The following is a 26,359-nucleotide window of genomic DNA, read 5'->3' as shown; positions in this document are numbered from 1 at the left end:
AGCCCCCTAGGGTGTTTGTTAAAATGACATCGCAGGTAATACCTGAAACACCAGTGTGTGTTTGTTTGTGGTTTCTGTGTGCGTCCCTGCCCCTCAATGTGGTCAAGGAATGTGAAATCAATTCCACACCATTACAGGCTTAATTGGACTTCTGTGGCAACTCAATTACATCCCTGGGGGCGAACGTCTAAAAGCTCAGGTGCTATTGACATGACCTGTGCACCTTAAAGGAGGAGGGGAGGGAAAGACAGGAGGAGGGATAGAAGGAGAGAGGGGGGAATTCAGAGAGAAGGGAAAATGTGAAGGAGGAGTAGGAGGAGGAGGAGGAGGGGGGTGGAAGAGGGGGCAACAAAATTCCCCAGAACCCCCATCTCCCGTGTCTGAGTAACTTCCTGCCCACTTTCCCACGCTAAACAAGAGAAAGGGGGAGATTAGAAGTGTTGTTGCAAGAAATTAAAGAGCAATAACTCTAGTAGGAAGGGACCACATGAGAATATCCATTGATGAGATGAAAAGGAAGAAGGGAGCGGAGGGAGGGGTGGGAAGCAGCGAGATGGAGAAAGATAAGGAGAGAAATGGAGATAGTGAGGTGGCAGAAAAAGAGCGAGAAACGATGGAGAGCAGAGAGGGAGGAAATGTCATCCTTCAGTTTATATTAAAGGAACAACTTTTGCCTCATCGCTCTGACGGCTACCAGCTGCCCCTTAGACACAGAGACGCAGGGAAGTAAAAGAGGGAGAAGAAGACAAATTGGAGGTGGATTATACCGTGTAGAAACAGGGCAAGAGCCAACAGCAAAAGTGATAAAAGAAAGGATAGCCAGAGTAAAACAAAGCGACGGGAGGATTATTCGTAGTGCTGCCAGGTGCATTTTAATTTATCCCGTTGTGGCAGGAGAGACTGCGCATCGCCATGACAGCCCTAAATCAAATGGTGCTGTTCGTTTATTGGAGACCGCGTTTTGGCTAACACATCATCTCTACTGGCGACGCCGGTTGCATTATGAATAATGGCAGAAATGTTCTTAAACAGGGAAACAAGGCGAACAAAATCAGGCCTGGTTAGCACCGTTTGGCTGTGCAGTGGAGCCCAGGCTTTACAGTGAGGTTCTTTATAGTCTGACCCAACCACATGCTTACATCCTGTGTCTATTCTCTGTATTTCCTTCCAACGAAGGGAGTGTAAGATGGAGATTTGATTAATAAGGTTAAATGGATAACCCCAACAAAACATCACCATGATCTGCAACACTGGGCTGCTCTAAAAAATACTGAAACTGAAATGCACTTTGATTAGAGGTTTGTCATCTCTGAGAAAACAAAGGATGACTTTTCTCTAAAAAGCAAAAGGTGTGAATCTATTCTTTGTGTTTTTTGTTGTTGTTGTTTTTGTTTTGTTTGTATTTTTAACTACAACTCCAATTTCCACAAAGGAAGAATCAACAAGCGTTCCAGTCTAATAAGCACATTTTCACTCCCAACTCATCAAATACAGCAGCTTGTTCAGTGGCCCTACCCTTCAAACTATGATGCCCTTGGTACTCCTTAAGCATCGGTTTTGGACTTGTCAGTTTCCATGGCAACTTGCCTTTCCAAAATAAACATCCGTGTTCACAGGAAACAAAAGCTTTGTCACCAAAACTGATTTAGACTGAGGTAACAAAACTACTTGTGTGGACATTTGTTAACATGTAAAGCTCAATGTTTAACACCGGACACAAACAGCTGTCTCCTCTGTGAAAGTCCTGTGTTTGGTTGACCCATCCATCACAGCTCCCTCCCACCCTGCACAAACTTTCTTGCTCTTTAAATTACTTTATGCATTGGAGTTACTTGAAAGCGCGATACATTTCATATAGACGCTTAAAGGTGCCTCGTGCTCAGACACTGACAGCCACTGACTTAGCTGCCATATTTGACACCCAAGGAATGAGAACTAGCTGGTTTATTCCTTGTCAATTTGTCAATGTGAAGTGATTGACAGCTCTAGTTTCAGATCAACCTCTTCTGAGAACCCTTTAACCCCTCTCCTCCATTTGTCTCTCTCTGTTATTTACCTCCGACAGTGTGTGCATTCACTAAATACTTACAACACTGAAATTAAGTTGAAAATGTAAAGTGGGGCTTAAGGAGAGTTTGGCCAGAGCACAGAAAGAGGACGTTCACACAGCTGGGTTAGCTATAGGGCGCAAACATATGTTGTAACAGATTTGGGATTTGGATCTGGTGTAACCCTCAGCCACTGGCATGCACTTTGTGTTAAGTAATAGGGAACTGGTTTTCCAAACTGGATATTATGAATCCTTAGAGGTCATTAAAGGGGTAACAACAGGTCCCAAACAAAGGGAATACAAGATTTTTAATGTTTTGAATTTAAAGAGTGTATGTTTTTGTCTAAAATGATAGAGTTTTCCCTGGATGGGCAGGCATTAAAACTCTTTGTGCAGGAAATTCTGCTGCAACTCTTTTATTAAACGGGTTTCTGTCATCTAAAGCACATCTATTCTGAGCTCCTCTTGTAGAAAGTGTGTTCAAGGTTTGGAAAGTGGTGAAATATGCACTGTTTAATTAAAGTGACCACTTGGAACACCATGAATTAGCAGCCTGGGAGTATATCTCTCTAAGGTGCTACATCAAACAGCACCAACCATGTTACACTAACATTTGGCGAGGCCTCTATATTACGCTTACAGACTCCTGCTGTCATTACTTTTAAATATTTTCATAACATTCAACCCCTGTGTACCCTCACTCGATTTATGCCTGCAGAACACCCAAGGAATAATACCTTGTATAAATCAGAGAGCGGAGCTGCACCTCAGTGACTTTAAATACAAATGATCACGTTAATACCAACTTCATCACAAAGTGCAAACCGTGGACAGAATTTAAGAGTCAGGAAAGGACAGAAGGACAGTGAGTGAGTGAAAGGGAAAGAAAATCAGTCCAGGCTGGTGCAAGGTTGGGGTGTGTCTCCCTTGTTTCACTGCCAAGCCACTGTGTGCGTGTGTGTGTGTCTGTCTGTCAGCGACAGTTGGTTGTTATCGCCACTGACTCAAGCATCATGGGAAATTCTGAGTGCGTGCACACAAACACACGTCAGAGGTCCTGTAAGCCAAACCTCTGGACATTACACAAAGATGGAGAGAGGGAGATAACTGAGAGCAAAGGATGACGGATGGACGGGGGGGGGGGGGAGGAAGAGAGAGGAGATGACTAAGATTAACATAGAATGAGGAAAGAAAAGAAATCAGGCACAGCTGACCGGCAGAGCAGGAAGAAGATTGTTCTCAGGACAAGACGAATGAATGATGTTTCAAAGAAAAGGTGTCAGAAAAGAGGTGGTAACTAATGGAACAATGGAAAAAGAGAGAAATATAGATAGAGTTATTTAAGGGGAAATATTAAACAAAGTGAGGAGAAGGTGACACGAAACAGATGAAGGTAAGTGAACAGAAAGGAAACAGATGACGGATGGGATGAGGAGGAACACCTGGAGAAAAGGTGAAAGGACACATGTTCAGATGGATATGTAAAAGGAGGAATGAAATAAACCAGATTGAAGAGGAAATGTTGTAAAACAAGACTGAGAGAAAAGGTGAGACGGAGGCAGGTGGATTAAATAAAAAGAGAATAATGATGGATGGAACAAGAGAAAAGGCCACAACGTGCTCCTTCAGGCTGCATGTAGGGGTATATCTGAAATGATAGTGCAATTGTAGAAATTGCTTTTTCAATATTCCGAATATAGACTGGTTTCGAGAGGTGTGGACTCAAGTCACATGACATGGACTCAAGTCAGACTCGGGTCACAAATTTGATGACTTTGGACTTAATAAAATAAAAGAAGACTTGCAACTTGACTTGGACTTAAACTCTAATGACATGTGACTTCATTTGGACTTGAGCCTTTTGACCCAAAGATAAAAAGCATATTATTTAAAGCGCTCCACGAATCAGTTAATTCCCAGCAAGTCGAGGGCTAATATCTCAATTCAATCCTTAAAGTGATAGTTCAGGTTTTTGGACATGAAGTTGTGTGAAACGCTGACCATCTGTAGCTCTGATGTAACAGTGTCATTACTGTCAACGAGCCTCCTGCTCTGAGAAATCGCCCGTAGCTTACCGGAGAAAAAGTAGTTCACTCCGCTGTGCAGGCCCGCAAGACAGCACGCGAACAGAAATCAGTTAGACAGTTCATCATCACGCCGTGCAGGTGTGCAAGATAGCAACGGCCAATGAAAACTTCATCGTCTGTTTCCAACAGAGAACCAGTAGGCTATTATTAGTGAGGAAAAAGATGTACTAGCCCTATATATACCTACTACTACAGCGCGAACACCGGCTCAGGCTCACGCTGTCTTGTGGGCCTGCACGGCGGAGTGATACTGGCCAGAAAATAGTCCCAATTGATAGCAAGGTTTGATGTAATGCGGGGATGTTTTAAAATTATTGAAATAGTCTAACAAAACACATGCATACATTTTTGTAGCTTAAAACCTTTTGGTTACGTGTCTCCCTTATATCTTCAGAACTACTTTTTCTCCGGTAAGCTACGGGCGATTTCTCAGAGCAGGAGGCTCGTTGACAGTAGTGACACCATCACATCAGAGCTACAGATGGTCAGCGTTTCACACAACTTCAAGTCCAAAAACCTGAACTATCACTTTAATTCCACTTGTTTGAACCATTCTGCAAGCAGCCAATCAAGTTGCAGGAAAGAACTGACTTGGAACGTGAGTGCAAAGACTTGAGACGTACTTGCAAAACAATGACTTGGACCCACCTTTGCTGGTTTCCTCTACAACTGCGGTTAGACATTAGAGGGGGAGTGTTACAAAAGTTCTCCAAGAGCCGAGTCCTCAAACTCAAATCCATAGGGGCTGAGCTTTCATGCATATTGGTGCCCGTCCTACATAAAATGCACTGTCAGTGCTGCGTCCTTCTCACCTTGACAGAGAAAGTGGTACTTTCTATCCCCTCATCTCAAGTTAAGCGCTGTTTAAGAAGTTCTTGTGACATTTTTGGGTTGTAGTCTTTTGGATGCCCTCGCATGTCTTTGCACAGGTTCTAAAAATTACTTCAGTGAGTGATCCAGTTCACTGACCATGAGTATCGTGAGTTTCACAAAGCAGACGCAATACATCTTGATCACGGCCTGAATGCGATGAATCCTTAAATATAAGCAGCACGCCTTTCGTTGAACGCCATATCCCTTGGCATCAAAATGAAATGAAGAGCAGAGCAGCAAAACTAAAGCCTACACTGGAGATCAAATATTTTAGGTACCTCTATTCAGAGAAATGGGTTCCATCCACAATGCCCTTGTCATCTGTGTAAAAGCGTATTAACTGATCCCATTAATAATAGCTGGATATCTGTGTTGCAGTGTCCTCTTTCTTTTCAGCTCTGGTTCGAAATCTCCAGGGGAGCCACATCATTGAACACTCTGGGATCACTGAAATAGGACTTCTGGAAAGCCACAGTCCATATCTACACATTCAGGTGTGTTAATTTCCTCAGAGCAGTGCAGAGAAGCTATCAGTAGGCCAAAACGAAGTTTGAGGAGGAGAGGGCTTGTTTCACATTTTTACTGTGCAGATTTTCTGAGCCAGATTTAGATTGTATAGTAACTTAATGCACAGAAAAATTGAAGAAACAGACATCACAGCACTGACCACACAGTGAAGCTGACAAGTGATCTGTGGTGCAGTTCAAAAACAACATAGCAAAGACTGAAAACAATCTATCTATCCCAGAAAATAACTTGAAACTGGCAGCGTACAGCTTTATGGACACTGAAATGTGACAATTAAAAGAAAAAACATAACCATCATCATTAGTCACTGCCCGATGCTGTTTCTGCTTCCCTGTAATTGCCCTTGGTGGTCTGAATGTTTTGAGGCATATTTCAGATTTTATGGCCAGCAGTGCGCTCCATTCCCGCTACTGAAGTAAGAACAGTGGCCATAATCCAGCTCAGTCACGCCAACATTAACAAAGATGAAAAACACTAAGTAAGTAATGAAAGAAAAGCCAAACACTGCGGCACATAAGGCAAATGAGGAGGTGCTGGCACTGCCTTATTCCAACATTTCCAGGGAGGCAGCCAGATGTTACCTTTACTTAGGTATTGTTGTAGTTTTAAGATAAAATCTGACACGGCAGTATGAAAATGAATAATTTGCATGGCTGGATTCAAGTCAACAAACATATGTCAGTCATCTACATTCCTGGACTCACACTCACAGGGGTTTAGAGAAGGCTGATCTGCCTTCTAGTCTGTCTCTGACTTCATCTCCTGTTGTCTTTTTTAATACCACATGTGACGTGACATCTAAATACACTCCTGTTTCATGTTGAATGTCTTTGTATTTAAAAAACAATCCATCATTTCACAGGGCAGTAGGTCAAAATTGAAACAGAAGTCATGCTGTAAATCGTGACATGTAATACACACAGATGACTCCATGTTCCAACTCTGACATCTAAATAACACCTCGTTTGAAGTTATATGCTGTTTTTGCAGTGACTGTGCTGAGCTGCTTCATCAACACGCTGAAAAGATTTAATCACTGACGGGCCGACTCTTCGCTAAACAGTGTCACAGCTGCACCTCGGGCGACTAACGGCCTATTATTGCATTCCCGCACACATACACGTGAGCGGGCATCAGGATAAAATGAGTATTTAAAGCCTTTGTGTGTTATGTGAATGCATGAACACATGCTGACACACGTGGACACGGACAGCGTGACGTGTGCTCTGGCCCAGATAGGTGTACACACACACACACACACACACACACACACACACACACACACACACACACACTGTCCAAAACATGCAGACACAACGCAGTGATAATATTGGCTATCAACAGGCCATTCCATACATGCCATTCGGATAAATAGACAGCCAGAAATAAAAAGGAGGGATGGTGTGTAGTGTGAGAAAGAAGGAGAAAAACATAGACAGAGATTGGGATGAGGGGATGGGGGGATGGGGGAGGTGGAGTGCGTTAATTGAGCTGCCTTCTAATGTCATTTGATCCAAGAGGCCTCACGAAATGTTCTGACCGGGCCAACATCACACAGATATATATACACACACATATAGTAAGTGGGCAGATAAATGGAAGAGAGAGGAGATGGAGTAAGAAAAAAGTAGTAGACTAGAAGAGGTCACTGTGTATATGGGATTGAAATAAAACACTTTTAATACATCTGCACTACACAACCACAATAAAAATCTCAAAACCCTACATCCTGCTGACTCACTGTCTACTGCGTCTGGCTAATTATGTCAGAATCCAATCTTACTAAACTAATGGCTTAAGCGCAGCCACCAAAGATATGGAGAGGAGGGTGGCTGTTGGGGAGTACAGATGGATGGAGTGAAAGAGATGCAGGGCTAAAAGGATGTGGACCGCAAGGACTTCGGGGAGATAGAGGAACAGGGGAAGGAGGAGGCAAACATGACCGGGACAAATTGATGAAACCCATTTTGGCTGAACTAATGGACTGGATAAAACCACAATAAGAGACAATGAGACTCAAAGAGAGAGAAAGAAGAAACAAATATTTAGAAAGACAACTGAAATAGCTGGAGGAGGAAGGAGTGTAGCTATGAGGTGGAGTTCAAGTAAACAAATAACAAGTGCAATATCCATATTGGCACTTATGTTGGTGCATTAAGAATCCATTGTGGTCTGCTTTGAAGCGGCCCACTTGTACTTGATCATGTCTGTTTTTGTAAGTCCATTTGGCCTACTTTGAGAACAATCTCTGCGTGAGTATGTGTGTGTGTGTGTGTGTGTGTGTGTGTGTGTGTGTGTGTGTGTGTGTGTGTGTGTGTGTGTCTTACCAGGTTGGACCCTCCAGTCCAGTACAGGAAGAATCCATCTGGGTCAACTTTCAGGGTTACCAGGGTGGGGGGCCCGCTGTTGGGTTCCTAGACGACAACAGAAATAGAGATGTTTGAAGGACGAACAATAATACCCATCTCACCCTCAAACACACACAAGAAACAGTTACAAATACAAGTGAGCTCCAGTTTTATAACCAGAAGCCAATTTGCTGGCAATTTGCATCATATTTACACACTTTTAGCTATTGACTATGATACAGAGTCATTGCTTATGTCTGGGAACAAGGCAGAACTGTTAAAATGATGTCTGACTGGACAAAAATCTCAAATGTTCAGCTGATCAGTTTAACCATACTATCTCAAGTAAAAGTGAGTACACATGAAGTGTAACTATCCATCACTGCACAGGAAACTATGTGCACAACTGGAAAGTACGGCACTGTAGGCCAAAATCTTACCAGGAAGTCGCTCTGCAAATTGTGAGGGATGTTTACAACCAAGAGTAGGGTTAACGTTTCTTTCACATTCTCTTCCAAGTAAGTTTGGCTGAGACCTGTCTCATTGTCATGCAACCAGTCTGACTACTTTGTAGTAGAAAATGTTGCTGCGTTCCTACATCTGAGCAATTGATTTGGTGAGTACAATTTAAGGTTGTCACATTTCATTTCAAATCAGAACTACTGTTCGAAACAGGAGAGAAAACAGGCATTAATTCTGTAATGATTGGTTAAAATTCAAAATTCACAGATGAATTCACAAAAAACTTACTGCAGCTGCTGATAGCACCAGGAATTAAGGTTGAGTGATATCTACCAAACTGGCAAAGGCAAGACAGTGAAACATCCCAATGGATGATGAATTGTCATTTATGGATTTTGGGAATTTTTGGTCGTTTCTGATTTTTGTGATGCAAGACTGTGCGTTATTCAACCTTCCGGAGAGTATAAATGTTGCCTTTGTGTGAAAAACACAGGCAGAAGAAAAAGAAAACTGGAATTTTCAGGCCGCAAGCTTCAGGTCGGGCAAGAAATTTAAACATAACAGAGAGAAACCGTATTTGAGTCAGCGCTGGGCTTGACACCCCTCATAAATGAGCATTCATTGACAACCAACCCTCTGACGACGCTATTACTTAAACTGTAGTAGTGTGTGTAGCTCTGATCTTTGCAAATTGGACTGATCTTGCTGTGAGGCTCATTTGCATAGAAGGGGGCCAATTTCACGGTAAATTTATACACATTACCAAATCTAAATACCTGCAAATTGCACAGGAGCACAGAGACACTATTTGCTTGGCAGCGCAGGTATGTGTGCATTTCACCCTTTGCAGGTGCTTTGAGAATTACATGGTTTCTTTTTGTCTTTTCTGTGCAGGTTTAGCAGCTGCAAAAGCCGTGCAATCCTTTTGTGAATTCATCTCCGAGTGTATAACCACAACAGGCTATGCCTTGTACTCCAGCAGAGGACGTTCCTGTAAAGCTCTGTCCATCTGACCCACTGCAGGCCCTGTTGTCTGATCACTAAAACAGGCTATTGTTCTCTTTAAATGAAGAGATAAAACTTGCAAATGAACAGCAGAATGTAAATTCTATGGTTCAGTTTAGGTGACAGGCTACGTTGGTTGCATGTAAACTGAATCAAACGATTTGCATATCAGTTTGAATTTGTTCAAATTTGTTGTTTTTTTAAAGTGAAAGATGGTGACAATGAGATTGTATGAGAGCATCATTTTGTTTCCGAACTCAAATTCCCTCAGCCAGTGTTTTTGAAAGCTACAGATTGGACTTCTAATTGAGCCCTGGGTTCATTTCTGCTTGGTCAGTCTTCTTGTTATACGCAACAGGATCCTTGAGGGGCCATAAAAGCAAACAGGCCCTATGATTCATTTCGTTCCCAAGCTGTATTTAAGTAAACAACTTCTAGTGTAAAGAGAATATTGCAGCAGCTTCTCCCTCTACAGAAGTCCCACAGCAATATATTAAGGACAGAGTGACATGAAATAAGCTGTTTATGGCAGCAGAGGCTCTAACTGCCATTGTACGGTGCCTTGCCATTATGGGATTGTAGACAGACAGGAAGACAGACTGATATTGTGTGTTTCTGCGCACGTGACGTGCAACAGCTGTTTCGATGCTGGAAACCACACAGTTTGGCCGGCATGAAGAACTCATTCTTGTTCAGCATAATGATGGCACAGGAGCCTGCATCAACATGTCATTAGCATCATCATTATGGGGTCATATGCAACATACCATGACCGCACACACACACATCCACACACACACACACACAGCAACTGGCTCTGTAATTACAGCAGCGAGTGGTCACACTCTGGCCCAACAGACAAACATACCGTCCAGACATCCTGGGAAACAACGATGATGATCCAGATTGTTTGTTATTGCAGTGACAGATGACTCATGTACACATGTCATCATGAGCATCAATATCAGCGTCATCATCATCATCGCCATCAGACTGAAAACGAGATGATCTGTCCGGCCACCCACAGAAACTTTCCCACCAGCATACTATCAGAGGAAATACAGTAAGTTTACAAAGCAGCAACCCACAAACAACTGACCACATACAAACGATACTTCTTCAAGTGGGGTTAGACAAAAAAAATGACGACCATGTGTTTTTCACAAAGCTAATATAGAAATGGTCACAGCTTCATGTTTAACACATTAATGTGCAAAGACGATCAGAGAATTTGACTGCTAAATAATCATTCAAGACTGAATGATTTCAAATTCTGCATAACAAACACGATCCAGCGTTAAAGACTTGACACACATCAATTTCTCTAAGAAGTGGGATTCCGAACCAAAGACAAGCAAATTACCCAATGTTCTATCATCACTTTATAAAGGCCCTGACACACCAAGTCGACGAGGGGTGGTCGGTCAATGTCGGGTTGTTGGTGAGCATTTGTCGCCCTTGTTTTTGCGATGTGTCCCGCTCCCTTGGCGCTACAGTCAGCCCTCGTCGACTGTTTTTCAGCTGATTTGACATTGGCTTCAGAGCCGGTGGAGACTATCAGTGAGTGAAATCACTCTGGGAGTTCAGCTCAGCACTCAAGAGGAGAAACAGAAGTGAGGAAAGTAAACAGGCGGTTACAGTCAAGCGGGTGTGAGATCTAAACAAATCTGTTTTATCAGACAGGATCATTTGTTTTAGCCACTGAGCTCTTCAGCAGAAACAGTTCATAATTTTTTGTGTTATTTTACCCTAGCACACGGTGAATGTCATTTGTTCTTTCACATCAGGTTGTGTTGGTAATATGCTAACTGGTTAACTAGTGTCTTGAATCCGTCCTGTCAATCTTCCTGTTTGCCCTTTTGAATGACGAATACAGACTACCACTGCTTGCTGGTACGGAGAGTTGTTTCCTCCACACAGACGCAGAACGTACGTGCTCGTTGGCTGTTGGCCGTAGTCTCTGGAGGGTGTTCAAGTGCAACTTTTTGGCTGAGACACAGGCGACATGAGACGAGACAAAAGTTGGCCTTCATTGCGACTAGTTCTTTGATGTCAGTTTGGTGTGTCTGGGCCTTTAGACTCCATTAAAGGACTTTTTTGCTTACATATACTCACAATAATCATGCTCGCCTTAAATGGGGGGATAAACATTGTTATGATGTAAAACAGGTACAAAAGACCAACTCATAACTGTATCTCTCTATCACAAAATACAAAATACAAGTTATTTTTATATAAACGAATTTTTCTTAACCTTCAGACAGAACCAGCTTAGCTTATTACTCATCATGCCTCTCATCTATCTCTCCACAAGTAAGCAAATACGTCTGTTTTCCTAAACGCTGAAGTATTCCTTAAAGAAGTCTCCTGGAAATGCACATTTTTCGTGCTCTCTAAAACATACCTTGAGTTTAGGCTCCAAGGTCGGCTAATGAAGAAAGAGTTAGCAGGAGAGGTGTTTGGATTGGGATAAGGAAAAAAGGAAGATGGGAGGAAAGATGGATAGGAGAGGGATCGGAAGGGTGAAGGTTGAAAAAGAGAAAGAAACAAAAAGGTCAGGAGTAGAAGACGAGAGCATGAGATCAAAGTCCAACCACATCATGAGATCTTAATAAGCAACGGTAAATTTAGTCTCTTTCCAGTGGGCATCCTGAACTTGGAGTTAGGTGATTATCAGACTACTTTGATACAAGACGCTTTGCTCTGTAGCACCAGCCAGCTGTGACGTTATCAGGATGTCTTGCTGTGCTTTTATGTAAACCCCAGTGATAGAACGACAGCTTAACATCAAAAGTGGAGCCGACTCTAAATCACTGAACTCATGACCTGAGTTTATTCACTGGAACCAGCGAAAACCTGTATAACTCCAATTTCACGCTGCGATTATCATCTTCAGGCTGTGACCTGATGTCAGATGCTCTTTTCAGCTGCTGATTTGATGTCAACGCTGAGCAGTTATTTAAAATGCAGTGAAGCCTGAGCTCACATATCTGCAGCCATGTTTGTTTATCTTTTGCCTGCAAGGTTCAATTTTGACAACAAAACATGACACAAACTGGGAAGAGTAGGTATGGAAGGTGCAGACAGTCAAAGGACTGAAAACAACTTCCATTCTTTTCACACAACTGGGCTTTCTGTTCGATGCAAATTATTTGCAAATTAAAATGCCAGGCTTGGGCAATGGAGGCAAATGAGACTATTGTTAAAATTCAAGGTAATCTTTGCTGCAGCTGGACAAACAAATCCACATTATGCATGTACCTCCGACATATAACTTTAATCCATTTTAGAAAGTGCTCCACTCTATTCAAAAAGTCAGACAGATTCAAATGGGTTTTTTCCCCAAACTAGGCAGTTTCCATTCAACTTCACTGACTTCAATCTAAATATGGTGATGGCGGCTGGTAAATGGAACAGTGTGAGCACCCTCACAATGTATTTTTGCAGCTGTCGTACTCCATGTTGGATGAATACATTATGGAAGGCAGTGCTATTCTGCAGCAAACAATTCTTATGTGTTAAGTAGGATAGAGTATATGGTTCCATAAACACTCATACAATAACTGTAACATGACTGCTACATACAGTCAGTATAACTGTAGACTCAAAAGTGGAAACAGTCATAAATGTCAGCTGTTGGGTCAGCAAACTTTCTGTTGCTGCCATCTCCATCTTTGACAGAGGGTTAACACAGCAGCATCCCGACAAACTCACACCAACACCAAACCAACTAGACTCTGTCATGAAACCTCTTAAAAGCTATTCAGTGATCAGTATTGTAATCTTTTAAGCAATACCCAGCCCTAATTCTTACCATGCATTTGGTCATGGGTAAATACCTGATCACTACCAAGAGCACCCACTCTTTCACACACTTCACTGCTACATCACAGGGCTATATTCAGTTTAAAAGTGGTCGTCAGTCACCATAATATTGGGGACTCACTTGCGATATGGCACTCAAAAATCATGTTCTAGTACATTTGAGATTGATCAGAGAAATTCATAGTTAAGAGAGGTAGAAGTCACCACACATATCTTGTGTTTTATATACGATGCTCTACAGTTACCCACCCTGAGTGTTCTCCCTTCTCTCAACTCCTTTCATTCTCACTTTATTTTGTAGACACATTAAATGGCTCATCCCAACACTCCTCTTGTTCTTTCCATAATAAACACTCTGCAGTATAGATGGGGAATTCTACTCAGGCCGAACACACAAATGTGATGTGAAGGTTCATGTGACCAGTGACATAACAACCTCTCCCATAAAGCCTTCAAGCCACACAGACAGAAGACTGAACACACACACACAAATCATTGTGGTCAGATATATTTGCATGTTATGTGTGGTGAGTTTTACATACCTAGCAGTTGCTTTCTAGTGTTGCCTTCCACCATGACACACACCTCTCTGTTACACTACATCCTTCTCTCATTCCTTCTCTTTTAATCCTTCTGTGTGTATTTGAGAATTTACTCACTTTTTGCATTATTGATTAATTGTTTAAATCAAGCCAAATGTCAAATATTCTCTGGTTCAAGCTTCAAAGACACGAGGATTTGCTGCCTTTTCTTGTTTTACATCAAAATAAACTGAATATCTTTGAGTGCTGGTTGACAAAACGTAATTTGAAGATGTCACCAAAATTGTAAAGGTTATTTTTCTACTATCTTCTAACATTTTATGGATCAAATGATTAATCAAAAAAGATCAACAGGTTAATGATGATGGAAATAGCAATTATTTTATTGTCTTTATCCACTTTTTCTTGCTCAGTATCATTGCCACTGCTCTGTATAAGTGTTTCTCAACATGAAAGGTCACTATAGCCTCCAGATGAAATTATGTGTAATTCTTAGAAGCCTAACCAGGAAATCATTAGTGCATGCCCTTCACACAGACACACACATGCACCTTGTTTACCATAAAAAGTGGGTGGTAGGTCTATAATTGGACTTCACTCCACTCACTAATTAACGGCCATATGTACAAACCTTCTGAAGTCTCGCCTTGCTTCCTTCCTTTCTTTGCATTCTTTAATGTTTGTCTTTCTCTCCATGTCAATCATCCCCTCAGTTCACTCTCTCTCCAACACTTCGATTCCTTTTTCCCTCCTTAATTGACTGTAGACCACGGCTGTTTGTCCCGACCCCCTCCAGATGCCCTGACCCTCTGACAAGCACCTTCATTACCTGACCGTAATGTCAAACACACACACACACAGTGGTTGGACCACCCTCTGAGGCTGAGGTCTTACATGGACAGACACTAGCTAATGAGTCCCTCTTGAAAAATCCAAACCCATAAGGGCATACACATGTTGGAAGACACACACTCCACTACTCTGCCTCTCTTCCTACACGCTGCCCTCCCCACAAACGTGTGTGTGTTTGCTGTATAATACGAGTCAGGAGAAAGCCATTAGTGAGAGACTGATAAAAAGTGGCTGCTCCAAGTGCACCTTTGGTCTGCCATACTGTGTGTGTGTTCAGCGACAGTCTGCGGGAGCAGTGTGAGAAAGAGGGTCAGTGTGCACTTAGTGCGAGTGTGTTTGAGCTGCTGCTTTGGCAACATGGTAAAAGTTGATGACAGTAGGTAACCTTTGGACTCAAAAGAGAGAGAGGAGAGGAAAGCGGGAGGAGAGGGGCCGGAGAGAAAACAAAGCTATAGAATATAACACAGAAGGTCAGTAAAGTTAATATTTATTAGAGTGGTGGATGGCATGTGGTGGATATATTCATCAAAACAGCATTACATAATGAAGGTGTAAACGTATTCGGATTTAAGGGCACTCTGGGACTCTCAGTATACTCATTTCTGCACAGGGGTCATTTAACCTTCATCTGATCCAACATCCACTCAGGAAATGAACCACTAACCTACAACAGGAGGTGCCATGTTCTTACTACAGAATAATACTCCAGTGTATTGTTGTATTGTTGCACTTAGTCAAATACGGTGGAAAGCTTTATTTCCCACATTCCCCCTTATTGGGAGTGTTAAATTCTCCCACACTGATGTCCTTGTCACAGCCACTGTTAGTGTTGCAGGGCTGCTAGTGCAGCAACACAGAGGTGCACCACAAGGGTTAGGTTGGGTTATGTTTTATCAGAACTAGAAACACAACAATTTTTGTTTTTGCTCCCATTTTTTGCAGGTTTAAATTAAAGATCTAAACTTTTTATGCACACAAAAAACTTGTTTTGGTCAAATGTTGATTGCAAATTTGCTAAAATCTTCTCCTTTTCTAAGATAATCCATCCACCTGACAGGTGTTACATATCAAGATGCTGATAAACCCTTTGCATGATCCTGCTTAAAAATATCCAAAATAAAAACCATAATAGCTTGAACATTCATTCTTTTGCAGCAGAAATGTAGTACAAAACCACGCAAAATCGCCCGGTGGTGGCAGAGCAATCAATGGTGAAATCAAAACTCCTTTACACTCTGCTCATAAAAATGAGCCTATCTCAAAATTTGAACAATGTACGTAGTTCAAATATCCTATGGAGTGTTTGTCTTGTATATTAGGCAGAGACAGACCATTCCTGTTGCTGAGGTTACTGGGCTTAACAGCATCATTACTACACAGGGGTCACAATGAAAGGCCACTCTAGAATGTGCAGTTTCATCTCAGGAAAACAAAACGACAATTCACATTCCTAGCGCTACAGATGCCCCAAAGAATCAGTCAGTGGACGATCACTATATGAAGTAGGTGTAAATAAGGCTGGGCAATATATCGATTTTATATCAACATCACGATATGAGACTAGATATAGTCTTAAAGTTTGTAATATCATAAGTGTTGTCTTTTCCTGGTTTTCAAGGCTGCATCACAGTAAAGTGATGTAATTTCCTGAACCCACTTTAACCCACTTAGTCATTATGTCCATATTACTGATGATCATGTATCAAAACTCTCATTGGGTATAGGGCTGCCACTAACGATTAGTTTCATTGTTGACTAATCTGTCGATTATTTCTTCGATTAGTCGACTAATCATTTCATCAAAAAATGTGTTAAAATGTTGAAAAATGTCGGCCTGTCTCGCCCAAACCCCAAAATTATGTCATCTAATGTCTTGTTTCATACTCACGCCAAAGGGTTTTAGTTCACTGTCACGGGAGAGTGTGTAAAGCTGCCAATATCTGAACGTAAGAAGCTGCAGTAAGAGTATTTTGGGGCACTTTTATAGTACTTTTCTATGAAAAATGACTCAAACCGATTAGTCGACTACTAAAATATTCACCGATTATTTTAATAGTCGATTAGTCATCAATTAGTCGACTAATCGTGGCAGCCCTAATTGTGTAAATATATTGTGAAAGCACCAACAGTCAACAATATCAACAATATTTCTGGAGGTGCTATGAGTGTCCATGTCACAATTCAGTGACAAAAAAAACAGGAAAACCTGCTGTCAAACTGAGCAACACTGCTGCACGACAGCACTACCTTGGTGATGTCACCACAATCTTACACTAATAACCAACGTATCACATTTGCCTACTTTGAATTTATATGATGTTTTATGTATAACTGGGCAGTGTAATAAAACAGACCGTTAAGAACAATAAGATAAGAGAGCTGCTGAATGCAAACTAAATCCGAATTTGGCGATTTTCGTTGTTGCTTCATGAGTTGCAAACATCCTCATTCTTTCTCTTATCTAAGTAACTCATTTAAAACCCTATTTGGAGATACGCTGTGACAAACAAGACCTCGACCAGCTCTACTGAGACACTGCAGTGTTTTAAAGCCTTTAAATACAGACAATTTATGACCAAATATTTGAAAGAGCTGTTTGGATACCATGTGTAGGAGTGGAGGACCCTTAACCCTAGTGAAGACCAGACTGGGATCTTAACTTACAGACGAGATAGACAGAAAGACGAGGACATAGGGGAAACAAAACTAAAACACAGGAAGCAAACTGAGACGAATAGAAGGAGGAAGAGAGAGTGATAGAAAGATGGCAGAGGAATGAATGGGGAAGAGATCACATATCCGATAGAGACACAGCAAGATTAAATGTGCAGTGATTGCAAGTGAAAGGGGAGGAGTAGATACGGAGCAGTCCAGATGTCGGTCCCACACTTCACATGTGGCTGTGGTTGACCTTCCACCTCTCTCTATCTATCCATTCATCCCTCGTTTCTCACCATGCTGTCAGGATGTCAGCAGTGTTTCTCGGCACGGCGTCAGACCTTCGCACAAGCCTGCGTTTCCTCCTCTTCTTACTCCCACTCTCATTTCCTAAGACACTTACCCCTTCATTGACTGATAAGACAATTTGTGGCTTGTTGCTCTCACGTGTCTAACGCTAAACCGAGACATCACTTTCTGATACTGGCCCACAGGAACAATTGGCATCAAAATGGAGCCCATTATGTTTTCCTGTAAGGTCACCATGACACAGCATCTCTGCTTACAAAGGAGATCTGCTTCTAAGGATAGAAATGTTTTCATTATGATATATTAACTGTCACGTCTCAGGTGTACAATGCTTTCCAAGCTGTTACAAAACCATCTCTCCTTGTGTTGGGACTTTCAACACATCATATATCCAGTGTCATATCAGCAACATGAACAGTGCTGAGTCAGTAAGGAAAATATCTTTCATATTAATCTTACTTAATGAGAGCAATGATCATTCAAAGCTGCTACAGTGGATATTTTTTTATCAGTGCTGTGGCATCATAAAAACATTCAATGGTGTGATATGAGGTGTTTACTCAGATTTGGCCAAAGCCAAGCAGGAACGAAAAACAAGACGATAAAGGAGCTGCTCGGCAAGTCCCGACATGCAGGGGAAGAAAGCGTATAGGGGCAAAATTTGTAAGAGGGTTTGACTAATCTGTGTTTGGAAATGCAGTCTCATAACAGTCATGCAGACGGTGGGGATGGAAAGGAATTTGGAGGCAATTCCTGTATGAAGAGAGACATCCCAAATGCCTGGATATGGGACTCCCTAAAAACAAGGGGTTTCATTCGGATGGGCATGGTTTTGCAGGATGTAGCTGTTGAGAGAAGTTTATCTTCCAGAAAGGGATTTCTTAGTTTGCTTGGGGTTAAAATGGATAGATATCTGGCAGAAAACCATCTCAGCAAACTTCTCCCATGTGTACTCTGTAACAGTCTCAGCCCGACCCCCAATCTGAGTGGATTTTTGTTGCTGGACATAACTAAGTTCATCTAAATGTCAATATATTTTTGCACCATAGTTGTGCATATTTTCCAGTGTAATGTTAAGATGGTCAATTGGACATCAGCTGTCAGGTAAAAGTCTAGTTGCGGTTGCAGCTGTGCCAGCAGTGCTTGTTTACAGACTTTTGCTGTGTTCAGGACCTTTAGGGGCTGCAATTGGGCATTGGTGTTTTGCTCCCAGTCAATAACATCGCTCAGGTGAGGTTGGGACTTTATAAAAAGGCAGCCCAGGTAGAAACAGCATGCATACAAAAAGGAAGTTATGAAAATGACAGACACAGTGCAGAAAAAAATGCACATAGCAACGCAAAATGCCAAGCAGACAAAGCTGTCCAAAACAAGAGTGAATCTGGGGTTGACTTTCGCTTTCTCTGGTGAGCACTGAAGGAGAGAATGGCGATAGGATGGGGATGAAGAGCAACATGGAGTTGGCCTGTAGTGTGTTGGACAGGTGCCGGCAGTTAACACAGTTAGCTCGCTTTTCCATTACAACAAATGTGACGTTCCTCCAATAGGAGCTTGCAGTGTGCGCACAAGCAGTGTAAAGACGAGGGGCCAGGATTGAATGTTGTCTTTATAAACGGTAAGCGACAATTCCTGCATAGTTTAGCTTTAAAACTACTACTGAAAAACAAACAGATGTCAGTCATCTCCACGCAGCATCATATGCCTGGAAAACTGCCAAGGAAAATGTTGATCTGCTCTAGAATAAAACATAAGTCATTGTTGAATGGATTTCCAGGAAACATTAAACTGGTGCTGAGGTTAACAATGGCACCCTTAAACAAACACAAATACGCTCATTTGCTCTCTCGCTGAGTGTAAGATTACAAGTTTGATTACGACATTGTTAGCTTAATAGCATAAAGAACAATATTTGATAGTTCAGTGGACTGAATAAACAGGATGCAATGTAATCACTTGTGAGATTTTGTCTTCAAATGTCCGCACATGCAAGAAATCTGAGTGTCATTGTTTGTTTCATGTTTTAAAATGTCCCCTTTCTCCAATTCATGATGCTAAGCTAAGCTAACTGGCTGCTGGGTGTAGTTTCATGTTTACCAAACAGACGAGAGTGGTATCTTCTTACCTGATATTCACCTAGAAAGAGGATATGCAAGTTTCCCAAAACGTCAAATTGTTCCTTACAGTACTAGATATTTGGCTTATTTCAGCTAACTACATGAATGATACAAACTTTCATGCATCACTCATAAGCAGCATGTGGGCACTCAGTATTTTCACACTAGATGAAGGTGGTGAAAACAGTAGATCAAAAAATGCAGAGTCAGGATATTTGTGAATGGGGAACAAGTGTCCACAGTCAGTTTGGTTTGGCAACATACTATGACAAACAGTGGCATTAAAGTGTCTTTTGTGTCCTCAACAGTTGCCAAGATCATACTTCTGAGCTCCTCTAAGTGAACTGCGGTGCAGCCTGTAAGGTCTAACAAAACAGTCCCTACCAAATTGCAGGAAACAACCTCGAAATGCATCATTTTACGGTGCATCATGCTCACACGCTCACGTTACAGGCATTTTGACCTGCAGCCAAGACTGTCACATTCCCAAAACTCTGTCCAATTAATGAGCAACTGGTGATCTCATGTGACTTTGTTTATAAGCCTTGGTTTGCTTGTAACTGTGCAATGTGAACATAAGCAAATTAAAACCAAAAAAAAAAAAAAGTGCACGTGTCCCATGTGGTTCTGACCAAGGAAAACCTGTAGGAGCAATTGTATCCTGAGATAAATTCTGCCTTTGTTGTGCCTGTTTTGAAAGTATATGCATGCAAAGGCACATGTTGCACAGGGAAGTGAAACAGTGGAAGTGTATTTGCATACCAGGTGCAAATATAATCCATCTGAATGAAGGCTGGGAACACTCTGCAAAAGGGGCAAATGTTGATGTTAGGTGTAAAGATGATTGTGAGTTTGACTTTTTTTTTTTTTGCACTCCACAGCACAGCAACGGAGAGCCAAGATACTCTGTAGACGAGCTGTCTGTCTCTGTTTGTTTAATTGGTTGTTTAGGAGGAATTTTAACTGAATTCCAGTTGGAATTCATTTAAATTGAATTGTGGCCGAGGCTGCGAGAGGGCGGAGCAGCTGCAGACGGTAGGGGAGGGAGGGAAGGAGAAGAGAGGGAAAATGGTTTGGCTCTGGAGCCTTACAACAAGCTGGAACAGGAAGTCATTCAACGTCAAACACACACCCAGAACAAAACAACCACACACACACACACACACACACACACACACACACACACACACACACGAGCACGCGTGTGCACACAAGCCGAAACACACAAGAACGATGGTCAACTTGGAATGCATCTCCCCCCCCCCTCCCCCCTTCATGACTCAGTATGTCTGTGTGTATCATTTGATGTGCAGTGGACATACAGTGGACGGCAGCAGCAGCTCAGTGACAGAGGAGTGTATGGGTTGAAAAGTGAAGAAGGAAAAAGAGAGAGAAGTATGAAGAGATGAAGGAATAAGTTATGTGGAGCGAGGGCATGGTGATGAAGAGAAGGGGTGAAAAGAGAGGGATGGGGTCATAAGAGGGGTTTTCATGTAAACAAACTGCACTGGCCTTGGGCCCTTTCTGTCTGTGTGTGTGTGTCCTAATTCTTTTCTCACTTTGCGAAGGCCTTTAAGGACTACTCCAAGTTTTTGGGACAGGAGCCCATTGGTCAACTTCCTTGTTAAAACACAGACAGACACTAAAATAATCCATGGGTCGCCGGTAGAATATTATTCCTGAGCTTCATGTGAAAACTAAAAAAAAAAAAAAAAGACAGTGCTTTATGACAAGCAGCTCTTTTACTCAATTACAGTTCGATTTATCGTATGCTCAAGTGATCAATACATCTTGACCATAAACCTTAATAAACTCGAAGCAACTCCTGTGGTTCAGTTACTGCTGCAGCACAGTACATGCCCTTTGTTTCCTGCACAACAGAGCCACACTGAGTCATGCTTAATTTGATATGGGTAACCTTCAGTGTCCCCCAGAGTCTGCTCTTAAACTGTGAACTTGTAAAAAACTGCATGTACCCTGACTTTGGCATCTTTTACAAGATTTCGAAACACCGCCTTCATACCAGGCATTCAAATGCCATATTAAGAAAAAGTTTCATGAGTAATTCGACTGTGTTAAATAGTCAAACTCTCTCTTTTCTGCATGTCAGGCCCTTTCTAAGGATGCTAAATGCTTTTGCTATGTGAGAAAGTTGTAAATGTATTTTTTATGTGAATCAGTGTTAACTCTACCCTGCCGATTTGGCCACTTTCTTCTTTTAGAAGAGAACGTGTATTTCAAGAGAGCTTCCTGGTTTAAAAGGTTCAGCAAAATAAAAATAAAATGAACACTCAGCTGTGCAGCTGCAACAAGTTCTTATTTTCTCAAGTTTGAGATGCTGCTACGGAGTTCTGATGGAGCCCAAATGATTGACTTTTAACAGTGTTATTTATTTAGCTGTAGCCATCGGGATCGATACATCAATTCAATGATCAAGGATCTCATATCATCAATGCGAGGTGAAAACACAGATACATATCGTCATCTTTAAGACATGCCTGTGTCACCATTTCTGTCCGAGCACACCTCTTTCTGAAACATTCAAACACTGCAAACTGCCAAGCAGACAAGAAAAAGACAATGAGGATATTAACTGATATCGTCTCACATCGATCGCCGGCCCCTGAATTGAACTGAATCGACTCAAAGTCATATTGTGGCAGACTTTGTCACATCAGCAAATACTGTACTGTTGTCCAATCATATCGTGATTAAAGTTATGATTTACACCCCTAGATACAAGTATGACAAAGTGAGCAAATAAGGTGATCATCAAGAAGACTGAGAGTCTTAACTTGCAGTAAGTCTCGTCTTTACACTCCACTTACATCATGGATTTGGCAAGAAATTTGCCTGATTGTTTTATGGGGGAAAAAATGGATTCTTTAATGACTTTCCTACAAGATGTGGACAAGCACAGGCATCATTTGTGATGACAGAACCAGGGTAATGAGAAGATGTGAAGCTTGTCTCACTCAGCAGGGTTACTGCTGTGCATTAGCTGGGTAACAACTGCAACTCACAATTAGTTTTAGAACTCATCTGAACTTCAGGAAATCACGAAAAATGCAATGCAAACAGTTTTCCCAAAGGTCAAGATTTCATCTTCGCTTTGCTTGTTTAACCAACTCATAGTCCAACACTCAAAGATAATCAAAGAGGAGAAAGGAAAGCAATATATCCTCCTATTTGCAGAGCTAGAAACAGAGAAAGTCTAGCATTTTGCCCTCATAAAAAAATGATTTCACCGTTCTAAAAATTGCTTACAGCTAATTTTCTGTGGATCTGCAATCAAATGACTGATTAATTGTTTCAGCACAGCTCAGTGTGCGGACCAGATGCCGCAGTCCAGATGACACCATAATACCAATTTACAGACTTGAACAGTGTTTGTCAAAACTCATTATTGAGAGAAAAGGAATTAGACGACTGATTAACTCGCCTTAATGTGACATTTGCATTATGGATTCGGCAGGAAATCTGTGAAATGGCCTTATGGGACAAAAAGACGGCTATACAGTTTCTGCTTGTAAATTCAGGTCAAGTAGAAAAATCGTTCATGCAACATTTACATTGTCGGCCAACGGTTCTCTTCCAGATTTTAAGGGGTTTTGAATTTGCTTGGCTTCACACATCACAATATTTAGAATCCTGAATTGTCAGACTGATCCAAGGCTTGATTTACTGAATATAAGCACTATATCAACCATGGTCTCATTTATTATATTGATGTTTAACAATGGAGCATCTTTGACATCTCGTCCCCAAACACAAAAGCATTCCTGTGATTATTTATTTAATTCCGCATTTTAGAAAACTGGCATTTTTCCTCTCTCCCTCTCTCTCATCTCCTCCACATCCCTCCTCTCCCAGATGTGCGCTCGCTCTCTCTCTCTCTCTCTCTCTCTCTCCATTTCTCCTCCGTAATTCACATGTTGATTTTAGCAGGCAATAGCAAATAGAGGGGACGAAAGATATACATGGAGAAGGCATGCACATGTTTTCGAGTGTTCACACACTTAATCACCACCATGGCCATTTCCTGGGAATTCCCTTTGAGAGAGAGAGACAGAGGGAGTTAGTGTGTGTGAGAGAAGGAGAGAAAGAAAGGAAATCAAAAGGACATGGTATGCACTGTTTGCGTGACAAGACCCTTCTTCTGAGGCCAGGCACACACATGCACACACGCGCACATTGTGTCATCATTACAACGTGTGTGAAGCTCTGTTGCTGATATATGGTTTTATAATAGGGGTTGTCCATTTTTCTTTATGTGTGTGTGTGTGTGCGTGTGTTACACCACACCTGACCTCGCATCTACAAAATATGATAACAGTCGTATTGGAACTCTGGACCTTTCTATATAAAGTTTCACTGAGCCACACACTTGCATGCAACAGTTGGAAGACATAGGCCTGCAGTTAGAGTCAGATCAGTCAGCAACTCAGTTAATCATTGATCACACACACACCTACATTCTCTAGGGAGAGGATTGCAGAATGGCCATGCACTCTGTCTGAGATAACCCCAGCACACACACACACACACACACACAATTATTAGGGTCAATGACACGGGCAGGCGCATGTCAGGGTTGCCAGACAAGCTGCGCGGAGGGAAAAATAGGGCAGAAATAGTACTTTAAATTTTTATGTTGGAGTCAAAGAAACAAAACACACAGAAAACATTCTGATACAGTTTTAACAGAACTCAAAAGGGGATGTTTCAGAGTGTGAGGTGCACTCAAAACAAATTTCAGACTCCCACTCGGACAGGTGCTCTCTCCTCTAATCCGCTGGGAAAAAAGGGGGAAAGTAGAGAAGGAAATAAGAGGAAAAGGAGAAAAGAAGGCGTCTGAGCTGAACCTGAGCCCGAGCAAAACCGGCTTGACAAGAATTCAACACAACACACACATTCAAGCGCCTGCTGGCAACTACTGGGGAGTTTTCTACTAGAGTATCTGATCTGAACACACACTCACAAATATAGTGGTCTTCTGTGTGAGGCTGTGCACACACCTGCACACCACAAACACACGTTATCTATGTCTGTATCTTTCCAACACACACACACCAGTCTCGTGTGTCACTTGACAACAGTGGGCCCTCTGTCAAAAGCTGTCATGTCTCATGTTGGCTCTCATCAGGAGGACTGTCTTGATCATGAAACAATGATTCGTTTCACTTTGCGGCATGTATTGAGTGCTGTCTGTGGGAGGGAAACACAAAACATTCTCACCTCGTCCCATTTGATGAATTTGCCCCCCTTCTTCAGCGCTTCATGGACGGACACGGGTTTGAGCTGCAGCGCGTGGACTCCCGGCTTGGCCCCGGCCATGGCGAGGGACTCCCTGCCCGGGTGCCAACGCCTAAACCCCGGCTAAGGCGAGCTGGACTCCTCGGAAGGAACAAAAAACTGCTCTTCCTTCCTCCGCTTCCACCCCGGAGCTTCTTTTTCTTTTCCGGGGAGCGCGTGAATTGAAAGGACGAGGGGAGGGGAAAGTTTTTCAGACGCCGACCTCAAAAGTTAGTGAACCTCACCGAGAGTTTGAAGAACATGAGGAGTAAAATCCAGAGAGAGAGAAAGACAGGAGTGTTGCAGGCGGCGCGCACCGCCGCTGTCTTCTCGTCCGCGTCCACGCAACACGGCGGCGCGCCTGGAACTCCACTTTTTTATTATAGGCTTTGATTCATATATTTGTTTATTTATGCAGGATCCTTTAATCGCGCACTTGAGCCCGCGGAGAGATCCTTTCCTTCCTTCCTCCCATCTGGTCGACCCCTCTCCTCTCCTCTCGCTCCTCTCTACCAACTTTCTCTGCTGCTTCCTCTCTCTCTTGTCGCCTCCAACGCGTTTCTTCTTTTCTCCTCCTCCTCTCCTCCCTGCATGTTTTCTGTGGAAAAAAAAGACAAGATTCCGAGGAGAGAGTGAGAGAGAGAAGGACAGCGTCAGATAGCGCTGAGTGAATGAGAAATGAGACAGGAGGAGGAGGGGGGTTCGGAGTTTGTGTAAAAGGGGTGTGTTTTAATTCAGTTCCCCTGTCTGACAGTCTGTCTGCATGCCTCCTAAATGTCATTGTATTTATTCAGAACATGATCGTGTGTGTTTTTTTTCTGAAATTATATTGATTTGTCCCTATTTGTTAAAGTTGACACAACTTTGATATTCACTTCATCGCCAAATCTCACTACCTGCGGTCTGCTGGAAGTTAAAGGTGCACCCCAATGATTCAGTATTGTACTTTCATAAAGTTGTGTCTCTTGTGAGAGGCAGATTTAAAACAGAATTGTCAAAATCAAAGCAGCAGAGGCTGAGATATCCTGCCTTTTGTTCCTGAGCTGGATCCTACACTTCCCACAACGCATCTGCAAAGTATTTTTCATTAAACACCCCTTTCATAAAAAAAGCCCTTGTCTTTCTCCACGTAGTAATACAGACATTTAATTAAAAAAGTGTTGTTTCCAAGCCCAGGTCGAGATAACCTTTGTGACATCACTATTATAAGACAGTGGGCCCCTGGACACAGATGCCCAGTAAAGGGCCCCACCTCCTGTCCTACTCAGCAGAACACACACACAGGTGGATGTTTTGTGTCTTTTTTGTAGTCATTTAAGTCTCTTCGAGATAACTTTGTGTCTCTTTTGGTCATTTTATGTCACTTTGTAGTCATTTTCTGTCTCTTTGTGGTTGTTTTGCTTGTTTTTTA

General features: G+C 42.1%; 1 protein-coding gene across 1 annotated transcript in view; it reads right to left on the bottom strand.

Annotated features, from left to right (window-relative positions):
* plcb3 (phospholipase C, beta 3 (phosphatidylinositol-specific)) overlaps positions 1-25,610 on the bottom strand; it is a 56,343-nt gene extending 30,733 nt beyond the window's left edge. The window contains exons 1-2 of the mRNA XM_049567851.1: positions 24,892-25,610; positions 7,866-7,952 (exon numbers count right to left, since the gene is read on the bottom strand). Of these exons, the coding sequence (XP_049423808.1) occupies positions 7,866-7,952; positions 24,892-24,990 (186 nt within the window). The 5' untranslated portion in view covers positions 24,991-25,610. The remainder of the gene's footprint in view (positions 1-7,865; positions 7,953-24,891) is intronic.
* Positions 25,611-26,359: the final 749 nt, after the last annotated feature.

The sequence above is a fragment of the Epinephelus fuscoguttatus genome, linkage group LG23, assembly GCF_011397635.1.
Source record: "Epinephelus fuscoguttatus linkage group LG23, E.fuscoguttatus.final_Chr_v1".
NCBI lineage: Eukaryota > Metazoa > Chordata > Actinopteri > Perciformes > Serranidae > Epinephelus > Epinephelus fuscoguttatus.
Note: the sequence above shows the minus strand (reverse complement) of the source record. Positions and strands in the feature narration are given on the sequence as shown.